General features: G+C 46.4%; 1 protein-coding gene across 5 annotated transcripts in view; it reads right to left on the bottom strand.

Annotated features, from left to right (window-relative positions):
• XDH (xanthine dehydrogenase) overlaps window positions 1-19,613 on the bottom strand; it is a 440,380-nt gene that overhangs the window by 104,123 nt on the left and 316,644 nt on the right. For all 5 annotated transcript variants that reach the window (XM_063918955.1, XM_063918959.1, XM_063918954.1 and 2 more), the window contains 3 exons: window positions 19,282-19,401; window positions 18,545-18,641; window positions 1,793-1,917 (listed from right to left, as the gene is read on the bottom strand). In XM_063918955.1, coding sequence (XP_063775025.1) covers window positions 1,793-1,917; window positions 18,545-18,641; window positions 19,282-19,401 — 342 coding nt within the window. The remainder of the gene's footprint in view (window positions 1-1,792; window positions 1,918-18,544; window positions 18,642-19,281; window positions 19,402-19,613) is intronic.

Here is a 19,613-nt window from a genome sequence, read left to right as displayed (position 1 = left end):
ATATGTCTGATGTATTACATACACTGCACTATGTATGGCTGGCACTACTGCCACATATACCGGGTTACTGTGATCACTGGTCCTGTATATGTCTGATGTATTACATACACTGCACTATGTATGGCTGGCACTACTGCCGCATATACCGGGTTACTGTGATCACTGGCCCTGTATATGTCTGATGTATTACATACACTGCACTATGTATGGCTGGCACTACTGCCACATATACCGGGTTACTGTGATCACTGGCCCTGTATATGTCTGATGTATTACATACACTGCACTATGTATGGCTGGCACTACTGCCGCATATACCGGGTTACTGAGATCACTGGTCCTGTATATGTCTGATGTATTACATACACTGCATTATGTATGGCTGGCACTACTGCCGCATATACCGGGTTACTGTGATCACTGGTCCTGTATATGTCTGATGTATTACATACACTGCACTATGTATGGCTGGCACTACTGCCGCATATACCGGGTTACTGTGATCACTGGTCCTGTATATGTCTGATGTATTACATACACTGCACTATGTATGACTGGCACTACTGCTGCATATACCGGGTTACTGTGATCACTGGTCCTGTATATGTCTGATGTATTACATACACTGCACTATGTATGGCTGGCACTACTGCCACATATACCGGGTTACTGTGATCACTGGCCCTGTATATGTCTGATGTATTACATACACTGCACTATGTATGGCTGGCACTACTGCCGCATATACCGGGTTACTGTGATCCCTGGCCCTGTATATGTCTGATGTATTACATACACTGCACTATGTATGGCTGGCCTTACTGCCGCATATACCGGGTTACTGTGATCACTGGCCCTGTATATGTCTGATGTATTACACACACTGCACTATGTATGGCTGGTACTACTGCCGCATATACCGGGTTACTGTGATCACTGGTCCTGTATATGTCTGATGTATTACATACACTGCACTATGTATGGCTGGTCCTACTGCCGCATATACCGGGTTACTATGATCACTGGTCCTGTATATGTCTGATGTATTACATACACTGCACTATGTATGGCTGGTCCTACTGCCGCATATACCGGGTTACTGTGATCACTGGCCTGTATATGTCTGATGTATTACACACACTGCACTATGTATGGCTAGCACTACTGCCGCATATACCGGGTTACTGTGATCACTGGTCCTGTATATGTCTGATGTATTACACACACTGCACTATGTATGGCTGGCACTACTGCCGCATATACCGGGTTACTGTGATCACTGGTCCTGTATATGTCTGATGTATTACACACACTGCACTATGTATGGCTGGCACTACTGCCGCATATACCGGGTTACTGTGATCCCTGGCCCTGTATATGTCTGTATTTATATGTTACATACCCCGCACTGTGTAAAAGGCAGGCTATAGCATGTAATGTGCTCCCCCCTTAGAAATCCCCTGTGATTTGGTTCCGTTTACCTGACCGGCAGTGCGCCAAACCTTATACCCTGTTGATACCTTTTCTTATTTTTTTTCTATAAATGACAATGTAGCTGCCACCGGCAGATCTATTCCTATTTCCTCTTTGCTGGTTTATACAATTCCGATTTTCCCATATTTCTTTATTGCAATAAGCGAATAGGTGATCCTGAATTACAGCCACGTTGGGGCTCTTTGAGGACGGGAGTTATTAGCCTTTGGACACTGCTTTGTTCTATCTGCTTATCACGCGGCCCTTCACTGGGGATACATGGAGTAATAAAGGTAACGCTGGCAGGCGGTACGGTTACCTGTGCCTCGGTTGTGTTCTGCGTAGAGGCAAACAGCTCCATCTCTCCATCCTCCCCCTTCGGGACAGCAATACAGCAGTTTGTTTCCAGGTAGAAGTGTTCCTGCCCGCCGATATACATCTCCCCTGTGAAAGAGGAACATCGCAGATTGACGTCAATGAGAACCGCGTCTATGAGGAAGTAACTGGATTTTATGGATGCATCTCTAGTGAAAACATAGATATAGCTTAATGGTTCATAGGAAAAGTGTCCTCTAAAAACTAGTAATACAGAATAAATATGTCCCAGTGTCTTACTTCTGTATCCCCGCTCCAACGTCTTCTCCAAAGGGAACCTAAATTATATTGATACTGTTACATTAATTCCTCCTCCCAATCTACTGACATTACGGCACTGGCACGCACATGGGGTGTGCAGGGTTTGTGCCAACACCCATCTTAGGCCAGGGAATTTCAACCTAACTACACATATGCACTGTGTGGCATACATATTATAAATGGGGGGGCACAGTGTGGTATACATATTATAAATGGGGGCACAGTTGGGGGGCACAGTGTGGCATACATATTATAAATGGGGGCAGAGTGTGGCATACATATGATAAATGGGGGGCACAGTGTGGCATAAACATTATAAATGGGGACACAGTGTGGCATACATATTATAAATGGGGGCATAGTGTGGCGTACATATTATAAATGGGGACACAGTGTGGAATACATATTATAAATGGAGGCAGAGCGTGGTATACATATTATAAATGGGGGGCACAGTGTGGCATACATATTATAAATGGGGAAACAGTGTGGCATACATATGATAAATGGGGGGCACAGTGTGGCATACACATTATAAATGGGGACACAGTGTGGCATACATATTATAAATGGGGGCACAGTATGGCATACATATTATAAATGGGAGGCACAGTGTGGCATACATATTGTAAATGCTGGGCACAGTGTGGCATACATATTATAAATGGGGGGCATAGTGTGCCATACATATTATAAATGGGGGGCACAATGTGGCATACAGATTATAAAAGGGGGGCACAGTGTGACATACATATTGTAAATGGTGGGCACAGTGTGGCATACATATTGTAAATGTGGGGCACAGTGTGACATACATATTATAAATAGGGGGCATAGTGTGGCATACATATTATAAATGGGGGGCACAATGTGGCATACATATTATAAATGGGAGGCACAGTGTGGCATACATATAAATGGGGGCACAGTTGGGGGGCACAGTGTGGCATACATATTATAAATGTGGGGCACAATGTGGCATACATATTATAAATAGGGGGCATAGTGTGGCATACATATTATAAATGGGGGGCACAGTGTGGCATACATATTATAAATGGGAGGCATAGTAACATAGTATCTGAGCCTAGAGATGTGCACCGGAAATTTTTCGGGTTTTGTGTTTTGGTTTTGGGTTCGGTTCCGCGGCCGTGTTTTGGGTTCGAACGCGTTTTGGCAAAACCTCACCGAATTTTTTTTGTCGGATTCGGGTGTGTTTTGGATTCGGGTGTTTTTTTCAAAAAACCCTAAAAAACAGCTTAAATCATAGAATTTGGGGGTCATTTTGATCCCAAAGTATTATTAACCTCAATAACCATAATTTCCACTCATTTTCAGTCTATTCTAAACACCTCACACCTCACAATATTATTTTTAGTCCTAAAATTTGCACAGAGGTCGCTGGATGACTAAGCTCAGCGACCCAAGTGGCCGACACAAACACCTGGCCCATCTAGGAGTGGCACTGCAGTGTCACGCAGGATGGCCCTTCCAAAAAACACTCCCCAAACAGCACATGACGCAAAGAAAAAAAGAGGCGCCATGAGGTAGCTGTGTGACTAAGCTCAGCGACCCAAGTGGCCGACACAAACACCTGGCCCATCTAGGAGTGGCACTGCAGTGTCACGCAGGATGGCCCTTCCAAAAAACACTCCCCAAACAGCACATGACGCAAAGAAAAAAAGAGGCGCAATGAGGTAGCTGTGTGACTAAGCTCAGCGACCCTAGTGGCCGACACAAACACCTGGCCCATCTAGGAGTGGCACTGCAGTGTCACGCAGGATGGCCCTTCCAAAAAACACTCCCCAAACAGCACATGACGCAAAGAAAAATGAAAGAAAAAAGAGGTGCAAGATGGAATTGTCCTTGGGCCCTCCCACCCACCCTTATGTTGTATAAACAGGACATGCACACTTTAACCAACCCATCATTTCAGTGACAGGGTCTGCCACACGACTGTGACTGAAATGACGGGTTGGTTTGGACCCCCACCAAAAAAGAAGCAATTAATCTCTCCTTGCACAAACTGGCTCTACAGAGGCAAGATGTCCACCTCATCATCATCCTCCGATTCATCACCGTGTACATCCCCCTCCTCACAGATTATCAATTCGTCCCCACTGGAATCCACCATCACAGCTCCCTGTGTACTTTGTGGAGGCAATTGCTGCTGGTGAATGTCTCCATGGAGGAATTGATTATAATTCATTTTTATGAGCATCATCTTCTCCACATTTTCTGGATGTAACCTCGTACGCCGATTGCTGACAAGGTGAGCGGCGGCACTAAACACTCTTTCGGAGTACACACTTGTGGGAGGGCAACTTAGGTAGAATAAAGCCAGTTTGTGCAAGGGCCTCCAAATTGCCTCTTTTTCCTGCCAGTATACGTACGGACTGTCTGACGTGCCTACTTGGATGCGGTCACTCATATAATCCTCCACCATTCTTTCAATGGGGAGAGAATCATATGCAGTGACAGTAGACGACATGTCCGTAATCGTTGGCAGGTCCTTCAGTCCGGACCAGATGTCAGCATCAGCAGTCGCTCCAGACTGCCCTGCATCACCGCCAGCGGGTGGGCTCGGAATTCTGAGCCTTTTCCTCGCACCCCCAGTTGCGGGAGAATGTGAAGGAGGAGATGTTGACAGGTCGCGTTCCGCTTGACTTGACAATTTTCTCACCAGCAGTTCTTTGAACCCCTGCAGACTTGTGTCTGCCGGAAAGAGAGATACAACGTAGGTTTTAAATCTAGGATCGAGCACGGTGGCCAAAATGTAGTGCTCTGATTTCAACAGATTGACCACCCGTGAATCCTTGTTAAGCGAATTAAGGGCTCCATCCACAAGTCCCACATGCCTAGCGGAATCGCTCTGTGTTAGCTCCTCCTTCAATGTCTCCAGCTTCTTCTGCAAAAGCCTGATGAGGGGAATGACCTGACTCAGGCTGGCAGTGTCTGAACTGACTTCACGTGTGGCAAGTTCAAAAGGTTGCAGAACCTTGCACAACGTTGAAATCATTTTCCACTGCGCTTGAGACAGGTGCATTCCACCTCCTATATCGTGCTCAGTTGTATAGGCTTGAATGGCCTTTTGCTGCTCCTCCAACCTCTGAAGCATATAGAGGGTTGAATTCCACCTCGTTACCACTTCTTGCTTCAGATGATGGCAGGGCAGGTTCAGGCGTTTTTGGTGTTGCTCCAGTCTTCTGTACGTGGTGCCTGTACGCCGAAAGTGTCCCGCAATTCTTCTGGCCACCGACAGCATCTCTTGCACGCCCCTCTCGTTTTTTAAATAATTCTGCACCACCAAATTCAAGGTATGTGCAAAACATGGGACGTGATGGAATTTGCCCATATTTAATGCACACACAATATTGCTGGCGTTGTCCGATGCCACAAATCCACAGGAGAGTCCAATTGGGGTAAGCCATTCTGCGATGATCTTCCTCAGTTGCCGTAAGAGGTTTTTAGCTGTGTGCGTATTCTGGAAAGCGGTGATACAAAGCGTAGCCTGCCTAGGAAAGAGTTGGCGTTTGCGAGATGCTGCTACTGGTGCCGCCGCTGCTGTTCTTGCGGCGGGAGTCCATACATCTACCCAGTGGGCTGTCACAGTCATATAGTCCTGAGTCTGCCCTGCTCCACTTGTCCACATGTCCGTGGTTAAGTGGACATTGGGTACAACTGCATTTTTTAGGACACTGGTGAGTCTTTTTCTGAGGTCTGTGTACATTTTCGGTATCGCCTGCCTAGAGAAATGGAACCTAGATGGTATTTGCTACCGGGGACACAGTACCTCAAACAAGTCTATAGTTGGCTCTGCAGTAATGATGGATACCGGAACCACGGTTCTCACCGCCCAGGATGCCAAGGCCTCAGTTATCCGCTTTGCAGCAGGATGACTGCTGTGATATTTCATCTTCCTTGCAAAGGACTGTTGGACAGTCAATTGCTTGGTGGAAGTAGTAAAAGTGGTCTTACGACTTCCCCTCTGGGATGACCATCGACTCCCAGCAGCAATAGAAACAACTTGTGTAGATCCTATTTGCGCTTATATTTAGGTGTCAGCCCTTGGTTACACAGAAAAACCTTCACCGTGGTTTTTTAAAGAACCATACATACACAATAGGTGAAACCAAGTGGCGCCCCCTTATCACACCAGAAATAAAAACAAATGGCTTACACAATAGATGTGAGCAGGATGAATTCCTGCTCCAAGACACTTAGTGAGACAATCTGTGTCAACAGGGAGGATTCCTGCCCCCAAATCACTTAGTGAACTAAAAGAAAAAATACAAAACACAACACATAGTGCATCCCATTTGGACAAAGGGTGTGTGGATTTGCTTATTGGTGCCACTCACAAGTTGTAGTAGATAAAATTGCATGTAGTACAATGAAGTTTTCAGTTAACTTTGTTCCATGGATGCTGTTCCCATAGAAGCTTGAAAAGAAGAAGGACAATTCGTCCGAAAGCGCTCAAGCCTGGGGGACGTTTTTACACAGCTTTGACGGAGGATACTAAGGAACTACTCAGCAGTCTCTGGGACACCGTCAGTTACCGGGACTTTTGGTGATTATATCTCCACACTGCTCATTGTGGCTCTCTGGATATCTTCCTTTAAATGCTGTTTTTATATCCTTGTTTGTAAGTGCGTTGTGTATTAAAATATATTTGAACTAAATACACAGACGGTATTGCACTATTATTATTTTCTTTTTCAAGCTTCTATGGGAACAGCATCCATGGAACAAAGTTAACTGAAAACTTCATTGTACTACATGCAATTTTATCTACTACAACTTGTGAGTGGCACCAATAAGCAAATCCACACACCCTTTGTCCAAATGGGATGCACTATGTGTTGTGTTTTGTATTTTTTCTTTTAGTTCACTAAGTGATTTGGGGGCAGGAATCCTCCCTGTTGACACAGATTGTCTCACTAAGTGTCTTGGAGCAGGAATTCATCCTGCTCACATCTATTGTGTAAGCCATTTGTTTTTATTTCTGGTGTGATAAGGGGGCGCCACTTGGTTTCACCTATTGTGTATGTATGACTCCCAGCAGCAACAACAGCAGCGCCAGCAGCAGTAGGCGTTACACGCAAGGATGCATCGGAGGAATCCCAGGCAGGAGAGGACTCGTCAGAATTGCCAGTGACATGGCCTGCAGGACTATTGGCATTCCTGGGGAAGGAGGAAATTGACACTGAGGGAGTTGGTGGGGTGGTTTGCGTGAGCTTGGTTACAAGAGGAAGGGATTTACTGGTCAGTGGACTGCTTCCGCTGTCGCCCAAAGTTTTTGAACTTGTCACTGACTTATGATGAATGCGCTGCAGGTGACGTATAAGGGAGGATGTTCCGAGGTGGTTAACGTCCTTACCCCTACTTATTACAGCTTGACAAAGGCAACACACGGCTTGACAAATGTTGTCCGCATTTCTGTTGAAATACTTCCACACTGAAGAGCTGATTTTTTGGGTATTTTCACCAGGCATGTCAATGGCCATATTCCTCCCACGGACAACAGGTGTCTCCCCGGGTGCCTGACTTAAACAAACCACCTCACCATCAGAATCCTCCTGGTCAATTTCCTCCCCAGCGCCAGCAACACCCATATCCTCCTCATCCTGGTGTACTTCAACACTGACATCTTCAATCTGACTATCAGGAACTGGACTGCGGGTGCTCCTTCCAGCACTTGCAGGGGGCGTGCAAATGGTGGAAGGCGCATGCTCTTCACGTCCAGTGTTGGGAAGGTCAGGCATCACAACCGACACAATTGGACTCTCCTTGTGGATTTGTGATTTCGAAGAACGCACACTTCTTTGCTGTGCTTTTGCCAGCTTAAGTCTTTTCATTTTTCTAGCGAGAGGCTGAGTGCTTCCATCCTCATGTGAAGCTGAACCACTAGCCATGAACATAGGCCAGGGCCTCAGCCGTTCCTTGCCACTCCGTGTGGTAAATGGCATATTGGCAAGTTTACGCTTCTCCTCCGACGATTTTATTTTAGATTTTTGAGTCCTTTTTTTACTGATATTTGGTGTTTTGGATTTTACATGCTCTGTACTATGACATTGGGCATCGGCCTTGGCAGACGACGTTGATGGCATTTCATCGTCTCGGCTATGACTAGTGGCAGCAGCTTCAGCACGAGGTGGAAGTGGATCTTGATCTTTCCCTATTTTTGGAACCTCAACATTTTTGTTCTCCATATTTTAATAGGCACAACTAAAAGGCACCTCAGGTAAACAATGGAGATGGATGGATACTAGTATACTTATGGATGACGAGCGACTGCCGACACAGAGGTAGCTACAGCCGTGGACTACCGTACTGCGTCTGCTAGTATAGACTGGATGATAATGATATAAAAAATATATATATATCACTACTGCAGGACAGGTATATATTGTATAATGACGGACCTGCTGGACACTGTCAGCACTGCAGACTCCTAAACTACTAGTATGAAGAAGATAGAAAAAAAAAACCCCACCACAGGTAGGTATACAATTATGGACGAGCGACTGCCGACACAGAGGTAGCTACAGCCGTGGACTACCGTACTGCATCTGCTAGTATAGACTGGATGATAATGATATAAAAAAATATATATATATCACTACTGCAGGACAGGTATATATTGTATAATGACGGACCTGCTGGACACTGTCAGCACTGCAGACTCCTAAACTACTAGTATGAAGAAGATAGAAAAAAAAAAAACCCACCACAGGTAGGTATACAATTATGGACGAGCGACTGCCGACACAGAGGTAGCTACAGCCGTGGACTACCGTACTGCATCTGCTAGTATAGACTGGATGATAATGATATAAAAAATATATATATATCACTACTGCAGGACAGGTATATATTGTATAATGACGGACCTGCTGGACACTGTCAGCACTGCAGACTCCTAAACTACTAGTATGAAGAAGATAGAAATATAATGAATGACGGACCTGCTGGACACTGTCAGCAGAATGCGTTTATATATAGAATAAAAAAAAAAACACCACACGAGTGTTTAACTTTTTCAGGCAGACAATATACTGGTGGTCACTGCTGGTCAGTCACACTGGCACTCTGGCAGCAAAAGTGTGCACTGTTAAATATGTACTCCTGCTATAACTGCTCCCCAGTCTCCCCCACAATTAAGCTGTGTGAGCAGTGAGCACTACTCAGCACAGTCAGATATACATAGATGATATTATCATGCAGCACACTGAGGCTGAGCACAGATATGGTATGTGACTGTGTATCGTTTTTTTTCAGGCAGAGAACGGATTATATAATAAATTAACGGATTAAATAATAAATAAAACTGGTGGTCACCACTAGTATAACTATCAGCAAAACTCTGTACTCTCTGAGTACTCCTAATGCTCCAGTAAATCAAGTGTCTCACTCTCTATCTAAACGGAGAGGACGCCAGCCACGTCCTCTCCCTATCAATCTCAATGCACGTGTGAAAATGGCGGCGACGCGCGGCTCCTTATATAGAATCCGAGTCTCGCGATAGAATACGAGCCTCGTGAGAATCCGACAGCGGGATGATGACGTTCGGGCGCGCTCGGGTTAGCCGAGCAAGGCGGGAAGATCCGAGTCTGCCTCGGACCCGTGTAAAAAGCGTGAAGTTCGGGGGGGTTCGGATTCCGAGGAACCGAACCCGCTCATCTCTAATCTGAGGTTGAAAAAAGACAATTGTCCATCGAGTTCAACCTATTTGTGGTCTCCTATGCATGATGATTTGACTAAAATTTCTAACTGATGCTGCTGTCAGCCGTTGCATTTTATCCCTATTTATATAGTAACTATAATGCATGACTATGCACCATACCCCTGGATATCCTTATCCATTAGGAATTTATCTAACCCATTCTTAAAGGTGTTGACAGATTCCGCCATTACAACTCCCTCAGGCAGGGAATTCCAAACACGTATTGTCCTTACCGTGAAAAAGCCTTTACGCCGTATTGTGCGGAATCTCCTCTCCTCTAACCTGAGCGAGTGTCCACGAGTCCTCTTGGTTGATCTAACCAAAAACAGGTCCCGCGCAAGCTCTGTGTATTGTCCCCTTATATTTCTCTATCGTCCTAGTGGATGCTGGGGTTCCTGAAAGGACCATGGGGAATAGCGGCTCCGCAGGAGACAGGGCACAAAAAGTAAAGCTTTTCCAGATCAGGTGGTGTGCACTGGCTCCTCCCCCTATGACCCTCCTCCAGACTCCAGTTAGATTTTTGTGCCCGGCCGAGAAGGGTGCAATTCTAGGTGGCTCTCATAAAGAGCTGCTTAGAGAAAGTTTAGCTTAGGTTTTTTATTTTACAGTGATTCCTGCTGGCAACAGGATCACTGCAACGAGGGACAGAGGGGAGAAGAAGTGAACTCACCTGCGTGCAGGATGGATTGGTTTCTTGGCTACTGGACATGAAGCTCCAGAGGGACGATCACAGGTACAGCCTGGATGGTCACCGGAGCCACGCCGCCGGCCCCCTCACAGATGCTGAAGCAAGAAGAGGTCCAGAATCGGCGGCTGAAGACTCCTGCAGTCTTCTAAAGGTAGCGCACAGCACTGCAGCTGTGCGCCATTTTCCTCTCAGCACACTTCACACGCAGTCACTGAGGGTGCAGGGCGCTGGGGGGGGGCGCCCTGGGAGGCAAATGAAAACCTATTAAAAGGCTAAAAATACCTCACATATAGCCCCCAGAGGCTATATGGAGATATTTAACCCCTGCCTGGATTCACAAAATAGCGGGAGACGAGCCCGCCGAAAAAGGGGCGGGGCCTATCTCCTCAGCACACGGCGCCATTTCCTCTCACAGCTCCGCTGGTCAGGACGGCTCCCAGGTCTCTCCCCTGCACTGCACTACAGAAACAGGGTAAAACAGAGAGGGGGGGCAAATTTAATGGCAATATTTTGATATATATAAAGCAGCTATAAGGGAGCACTTATTATAAGGCTATCCCTGTCATATATAGCGCTTTTTTGGTGTGTGCTGGCAGACTCTCCCTCTGTCTCCCCAAAGGGCTAGTGGGTCCTGTCTTCGTGTAGAGCATTCCCTGTGTGTCTGCTGTGTGTCGGTACGTGTGTGTCGACATGTATGAGGACGATATTGGTGTGGAGGCGGAGCAATTGCCAAATATGGGGATGTCACCTCCTAGGGGGTCGACACCAGAATGGATGCCTTTATTTGTGGAATTACGGGATAGCGTCAACTCGCTTAAGCAGTCGTTTGACGACATGAGGCGGCCGGACAATCAATTAGTGCCTGTCCAGGCGCCTCAAACACCGTCAGGGGCTGTGAAACGCCCTTTGCCTCAGTCGGTCGACACAGACCCAGACACAGGCACTGATTCCAGTGGTGACGGTGACGAATCAACCGTATTTTCCAGTAGGGCCACACGTTATATGATTTTGGCAATGAAGGAGGCGTTACATTTAGCTGATACTACAGGTACCACTAAACAGGGTATTATGTGGGGTGTGAAAAAACTACCTATAGTTTTTCCTGAATCAGAAGAATTAAATGACGTGTGTGATGAAGCGTGGGTTGCCCCTGATAAAAAGCTGATAATTTCAAAGAAATTATTGGCATTATACCCTTTCCCGCCTGAGGTTAGGGAGCGCTGGGAAACACCTCCTAGGGTGGACAAGGCGCTAACACGCTTATCTAAACAAGTGGCGTTACCCTCTCCTGAGACGGCCGCACTTAAAGATCCATCAGATAGGAGGATGGAAAATATCCAAAAAAGTATATACACACATGCAGGTGTTATACTACGACCAGCTATAGCGACTGCCTGGATGTGCAGTGCTGGGGTAGTTTGGTCAGAGTCCCTGATTGAAAATATTGATACCCTGGACAGGGACAATATTTTACTGTCGTTAGAACAAATAAAGGATGCATTTCTTTATATGCGTGATGCACAGAGGGATATCTGCACACTGGCATCACGGGTAAGTGCTATGTCCATTTCGGCCAGAAGAGCTTTATGGACGCGACAGTGGACAGGCGATGCGGATTCAAAACGGCATATGGAAGTTTTGCCGTATAAAGGGGAGGAGTTATTTGGAGTCGGTCTATCAGATTTGGTGGCCACGGCTACAGCCGGGAAATCCACCTTTCTACCTCAAGTCACTCCCCAACAGAAAAAGGCACCGACTTTTCAACCGCAGCCTTTTCGTTCCTTTAAAAATAAGAGAGCAAAGGGCTATTCATATCTGCCACGAGGCAGAGGTCGAGGGAAGAGACAGCAACAGGCAGCTCCTTCCCAGGAACAGAAGCCCTCCCCGGCTTCTACAAAAGCCTCAGCATGACGCTGGGGCTTCTCAAGCGGACTCGGGGACGGTGGGCGGTCGTCTCAAAAATTACAGCGCGCAGTGGGCTCACTCGCAGGTAGATCCCTGGATCCTGCAGATAATATCTCAGGGGTACAGGTTGGAAGTAGAGACAGATCCACCTCGCCGTTTCCTGAAGTCTGCTTTACCAACGTCCCCCTCCGAAAGGGAGACGGTTTTGGAAGCCATTCACAAGCTGTACTCTCAGCAGGTGATAGTCAAGGTACCTCTTCTACAACAAGGGAAGGGGTATTATTCCACTCTATTTGTGGTACCGAAGCCGGATGGCTCGGTAAGGCCTATTCTAAATCTGAAGTCCTTGAACCTGTACATAAAGAAGTTCAAGTTCAAGATGGAGTCACTCAGAGCAGTGATAGCGAACCTGGAAGAAGGGGACTTTATGGTATCCTTGGACATCAAGGATGCGTATCTCCACGTTCCAATTTACCCCTCACACCAGGGGTACCTCAGGTTCGTTGTACAAAACTGTCACTATCAGTTTCAGACGCTGCCGTTTGGTTTGTCCACGGCACCTCGGGTCTTTACAAAGGTAATGGCCGAGATGATGATTCTTCTTCGAAGAAAAGGCGTATTAATTATCCCATACTTGGACGATCTCCTAATAAGGGCAAGGTCCAGAGAACAGCTAGAGATGGGATTAGCACTATCTCAAGAGGTGCTAAAGCAGCACGGATGGATTCTGAATATTCCAAAATCCCAATTAATGCCGACAACTCGTCTGCTGTTCCTAGGGATGATTCTGGACACGGTTCAGAAAAAGGTTTTTCTTCCCGAGGAAAAAGCCAAGGAGTTATCCGACCTGGTCAGGAACCTCCTAAAACCAGGAAAGGTGTCTGTACATCAATGCACAAGAGTCCTGGGAAAAATGGTGGCTTCTTACGAAGCAATTCCATTCGACAGATTCCATGCAAGAATTTTCCAAAGGGATCTGTTGGACAAATGGTCAGGGTCGCATCTTCAGATGCACCTGCGGATAACCCTGTCTCCAAGGACAAGGGTATCTCTTCTGTGGTGGTTGCAGAGGGCTCATCTATTGGAGGGCCGCAGATTCGGCATACAGGATTGGATCCTGGTGACCACGGACGCCAGCCTGAGAGGCTGGGGAGCAGTCACACAAGGAAGAAACTTCCAGGGAGTGTGGTCGAGCCTGGAAAAGTCTCTTCACATAAACATTCTGGAACTAAGAGCAATCTACAATGCTCTAAGCCAGGCGGAACCTCTGCTTCAAGGAAGACCGGTGTTGATCCAGTCGGACAACATCACGGCAGTCGCCCATGTAAACAGACAGGGCGGCACAAGAAGCAGGAGTGCAATGGCAGAAGCTGCCAGGATCCTTCGCTGGGCGGAGAATCACGTGATAGCACTGTCAGCAGTGTTCATCCCGGGCGTGGACAACTGGGAAGCAGACTTCCTCAGCAGACACGATCTTCACCCGGGAGAGTGGGAACTTCATCCAGAAGTTTTCCACATGCTAATAAACCGTTGGGAAAGACCAATGGTGGACATGATGGCGTCTCGCCTCAACAAAAAACTGGACAGGTATTGCGCCAGGTCAAGAGATCCGCAGGCAATAGCTGTGGACGCGCTGGTAACACCTTGGGTGTACCAGTCAGTGTATGTGTTTCCTCCTCTGCCTCTCATACCAAAGGTATTGAGAATCATACGGCAAAGCGGAGTAAGAACGATACTAGTGGCTCCGGATTGGCCAAGAAGGTCTTGGTACCCGGAACTTCAAGAGATGGTCACGGACGATCCGTGGCCTCTACCTCTGAGAAGGGACCTGCTTCAACAGGGTCCCTGCCTCTTTCAAGACTTACCGCGGCTGCGTTTGACGGCATGGCGGTTGAACGCCAGATCCTAAAAGGAAAAGGCATTCCAGAAGAAGTCATTCCTACCTTGATTAAGGCAAGAAAGGAAGTCACCGCGAAGCATTATCACCGCATTTGGCGAAAATATGTTGCGTGGTGCGAGGATCGGAGTGCTCCGACGGAGGAATTTCAACTGGGTCGTTTCCTACATTTCCTGCAATCAGGGTTGTCTATGGGTCTCAAATTGGGATCTATTAAGGTTCAAATTTCGGCCCTGTCAATATTCTTCCAAAAAGAATTGGCCTCAGTCCCTGAGGTCCAGACTTTTGTCAAAGGAGTACTGCATATACAGCCTCCTGTGGTGCCTCCGGTGGCACCGTGGGATCTAAATGTAGTTTTAGATTTCCTCAAATCCCATTGTTTTGAACCACTAAAAAATGTGGATTTGAAATATCTCACATGGAAAGTGACTATGTTACTGGCCCTGGCTTCCGCCAGGAGAGTATCTGAACTGGCGGCTTTATCTTATAAAAGCCCTTATTTAATTTTCCATTCGGATAGGGCAGAGCTGCGGACGCGTCCGCATTTTCTCCCTAAGGTGGTATCAGCGTTTCACCTGAACCAGCCTATTGTAGTGCCTGCGGCTACAAGCGACTTGGAGGACTCCAAGTTGTTGGACGTTGTCAGAGCTTTAAAAATATACATTTCAAGGACGGCTGGAGCCAGAAAATCTGACTCGCTGTTTATACTGTATGCACCCAACAAGTTGGGTGCGCCTGCTTCTAAGCAGTCGATTGCTCGTTGGATTTGTAACACAATTCAACTTGCACATTCTGTGGCAGGCCTGCCACAGCCTAAATCTGTTAAGGCCCATTCCACAAGGAAGGTGGGCTCATCTTGGGCGGCTGCCCGAGGGGTCTCGGCATTACAACTCTGCCGAGCAGCTACGTGGTCAGGGGAGAACACGTTTGTAAAATTCTACAAATTTGATACCCTGGCAAAAGAGGACCTGGAGTTCTCTCATTCGGTGCTGCAGAGTCATCCGCACTCTCCCGCCCGTTTGGGAGCTTTGGTATAATCCCCATGGTCCTTTCAGGAACCCCAGCATCCACTAGGACGATAGAGAAAATAAGAATTTACTTACCGATAATTCTATTTCTCGGAGTCCGTAGTGGATGCTGGGCGCCCATCCCAAGTGCGGATTATCTGCAATACTTGTACATAGTTATTGTTAACTAATTCGGGTTATTGTTTAGGGAGCCATCTTTCAGAGGCTCCTCTGTTATCATACTGTTAACTGGGTTTAGATCACAAGTTGTACGGTGTGATTGGTGTGGCTGGTATGAGTCTTACCCGGGATTCAAAATCCTCCCTTATTGTGTACGCTCGTCCGGGCACAGTACCTAACTGGAGTCTGGAGGAGGGTCATAGGGGGAGGAGCCAGTGCACACCACCTGATCTGGAAAAGCTTTACTTTTTGTGCCCTGTCTCCTGCGGAGCCGCTATTCCCCATGGTCCTTTCAGGAACCCCAGCATCCACTACGGACTCCGAGAAATAGAATTATCGGTAAGTAAATTCTTATTATTTGTAGATGTTGATCATATCCCCTCTTAGTCTCCGCTTTTCCAATGTAAACATGCCTAGTCTTTCAAGCCTTTCCTTGTATTCCATCGTCTCCATGCCCTTAATTAGTTTGGTCGCCCTCCTCTGTACCTTTTCTAGCTCCAGGATATCCTTTTTGTAGTACGGTGCCCAGAATTGTACACAGTATTCAAGGTGTGGCCTCACTAGTGATTTATATAACGGGAGTATAATACTCTCGTCCCTAGCATCAATACCCCGTTTTATGCATGCTAATATCTTAAAAGCCTTCTTTGCTGCAGTCCTACTTTGGGTACTACTGCTTAGCTTGCTATCTATGAGGACACCTAAGTCCTTTTCCAGTACAGAATCCCCTAATTTTACCCCATTTAGTAGGTAGGTGTATTTTTTGTTCTTGTTACCACAGTGCATTACCTTACACTTGTCTGTGTTGAAGCGCATTCTCCATTTGGCTGCCCATGCTTCTAATTTGTGACATACATATCATAAATGGGGGCACAGTTGGGGGGCACAGTGTGGCATACATATTATAAATGGGGGGCACAATGTGGCATACTTATTATAAATAGGGTGCATAGTGTGGCATACATATTATAAATGGGGGGCACAGTGTGGCATACATATTATAAATGGGAGGCATAGTGTGACATACATATTATAAATGAGGGGCACAGTGTCATACTTATTATAATTGGGGGGCACAATGTGGCATACAGATTATAAATTGGGGCACAGTTGGGGGGCACAGTGTGGCATACATATTATAAATGGGGGGCACAATGTGGCATACATATTATAAATATGGGGCATAGTGTGGCATACATATTATAAATGGGGGGCACAGTGTGGCATACATATTATAAATGGGAGGCATAGTGTGACATACATAATATAAATGGGGGCACAGTGTGGCATACTTATTATAAATGGGGGGCACAATGTGGCATACATATTATAAATAGGGGGCATAGTGTGGCATACATATTATAAATGGGGGCACAGTGTGGCATACATGTTATAAATGGGGGGCAGAGTGTGTCATACATATTATAAATGGGGGCACAGTGTGGCATAAATGTTATAAATGGGGGCACAGTGTGGCATACATGTTATAAATGGGGGGCACAGTGTGGCATACATATTATAAATGGGGGGCAGAGTGTGTCATACATATTAGAAATGGGGGCACAGTGTGGCATACATTTTATAAATGGGGGCACAGTGTGGTATACATATTATAAATGGGGGGCATAGTGTGGCATACATAATATGAGCTAGAAGAACAGTGTGGAACACTGTACATATTATAAACTGGAGGTAAGGACCCGATCCATGTTTGTATGGCAATGCACAGCCACACGGAAGCAGCTGTGCAATTCCGTGTCATTAAAATGTGAATGCGGCAGGAGGAGTCTATAGGGGATATACGCCTCTTGTTAGCATTAACGAGATTCCGGGTGCAACGTCTAAGAACGCAGCGTCGTATCACCATCGCAACCATCGGTTGCAATTCGTGATGGTTACAGGCACCGGCCAGCCTGTGGACGCTGAAACGTACTCAGGATGGCCATAGGATCCGTACACCGGGGTCCATGAAGCGTGCGTCCAACGACTCAGACCCTGGATCCGTCATGCCGGGTGCCGCCCCCGCTCCACCCCCCCAAACGCCACAGCATGTCAATCAATGACAGGGGGCTGCGAGCGACAGGGCAAAACTCATTCTGCACATGTGCAGCCCCCCAAACATCGTATTTGTAAGCATACCATTGGGTTTTTGCATACATATAAATGATATAATATGATTCAAGCCCTATTTGGCATAAATTAAACTGGGGCAATGTGTGGCATACATAATATAAACTGGGGCTATCATCTGGCATATTATAAGATAGAGGCACAGTGTGGCACAGATGTGTGGTATATTATATATTGGGGTAACCGTATTACTGTGTGTCATATGACTTTGCGGCACACCCCTTGTTCCCAGTGCCCCATCCGCTCAGTCGCCCCTTCTATAACCCTCCATGCTGCAGCAATATTCTTCTTCAGCCGATGCTGAGTGACTGTGCCACACACTTACATTTCACTGCCAACATTCCGAAATCATCTCAGCACGATGCCAGCTGCCAAGCCAAAACGTTGGGTGAATGTGTCATTTGTAGGCAATTGGGGGATAAGAAAGTTTCCCACAAACATTGTACCAGTGATGGGGACCCCCAAATCTCTGAGCAGCAATCCGTCTATATCATAATATCATCGCTCTAATCAGATTAATCAGACGGAGGCATGAGCTGAGGAATGGTCACGTTAAACTGCCCTATTTAATTGAGGGTAATTGAGGTTCACATCTTAGGTGGCATTGAGGGCGGGTTCAAAGTAAAACCACTGTGTAATCCTGGCATTGAGCGAAAAGGCAAAGGTGAATAGGGAAAGGGGTTTAACATTATAAGTAACACCATGGCCCGGGACAACTCTCTTCTCGCATTTGCAGTTAACCCCACACACAGTGCCACGTCTTACTAGCTAGATTGTACGCTCTTGGAGGCAGTGCTCTCCTTCCTCAGATGTCTGATCCCTGGCACATCTTATATGAGATATAAAGAAATATGCCTACATAAGCATACACAGCCTCTATAAGTGATGTGGAGCTTTGTTACCTTCTAGGACGTGATCCGCCTCCTGAAAGCCTTGCTCTATGTTCCCATTTTCAATTCTCTTCCTGGGTGGATAAAACGACTCCTTTTCAATTGCTTCCTGTAGGATTGTTGCAAAAAAGTGAGATTCCAGAAGGAGAAAGAGCATAGTTTGTAGACTATAAATGACCTATTCATGTCTGATCTCATATCTGACAATGCAAGGCCCATAGTATAGACCAGAGGCTCTCAAACGTGGTCCTCAAGCCACAGCAAAGGTCCAGCTATTAGGTATAGCCATCGCTCAGCACAGATGGTTAAGTCACCTGTGGCCAAGCATGGATACACTTTAACCTGGAACGGTGGGTGCCTTGAGGATCACGTTTGATAACGTCTGGTGTAGACTATTCCCGCTGCCTTTTCAGAAGTACTGAATTACTTGAATCCGTATCTAACTGTAAAAGGCCTACCATACTATCCCTTTAAACTGGGACACTCATGAATTACACAGGTTCTGTAGTCTGCATTTCACCTGGTTTTAATCAGGCACAGAACCTGAGTAATTTATGAATGTCCCTTTTTAAAGGGACAGTATGGTAAGCCTAGGCATTAAGGAATGCCCTTGTGTTAAGTTTTAACCTTGGCTGGACGGACACAATTACGTTTAGGAGCATACAGTCGGACATATAGATAACAGACCTTTGCTTTAAATTCGTTACCATAGATGAGTGGCGCTATATCACTACATCGGGTTCGTATACCTGGATAGTAACAATGGGCTTCAGTTCTTCATATAAAACTTTCACTGCTTTCGCTGCCCGTTGTGCGTGTTCCTGGGTGTCAGAGACTACTGCGCCAATCACGTGTCCAACGCATGTCACCTGTGCGACAGATTATAAAGATTTCAGCGAGTAATCCACCAATTTGTATTAATAAATACGAGAGGCTTTTGTTGTTGAATATTCATCAATCCATGTACACTATATACTTAGGATGAGCTACCTTAGTGTTGGCGTAGTAGCAGCTCACCTGGGGCAGAACTACTGGCAATGTGCCTTGGTTAACAGAGGTACGATACCAGTATCCTCCACTG

The sequence above is a fragment of the Pseudophryne corroboree genome, chromosome 4 (genome assembly GCF_028390025.1).
Source record: "Pseudophryne corroboree isolate aPseCor3 chromosome 4, aPseCor3.hap2, whole genome shotgun sequence".
NCBI classification, from domain to species: Eukaryota; Metazoa; Chordata; class Amphibia; order Anura; family Myobatrachidae; genus Pseudophryne; species Pseudophryne corroboree.
This window is presented reverse-complemented; position numbering and strand designations above follow the sequence as displayed.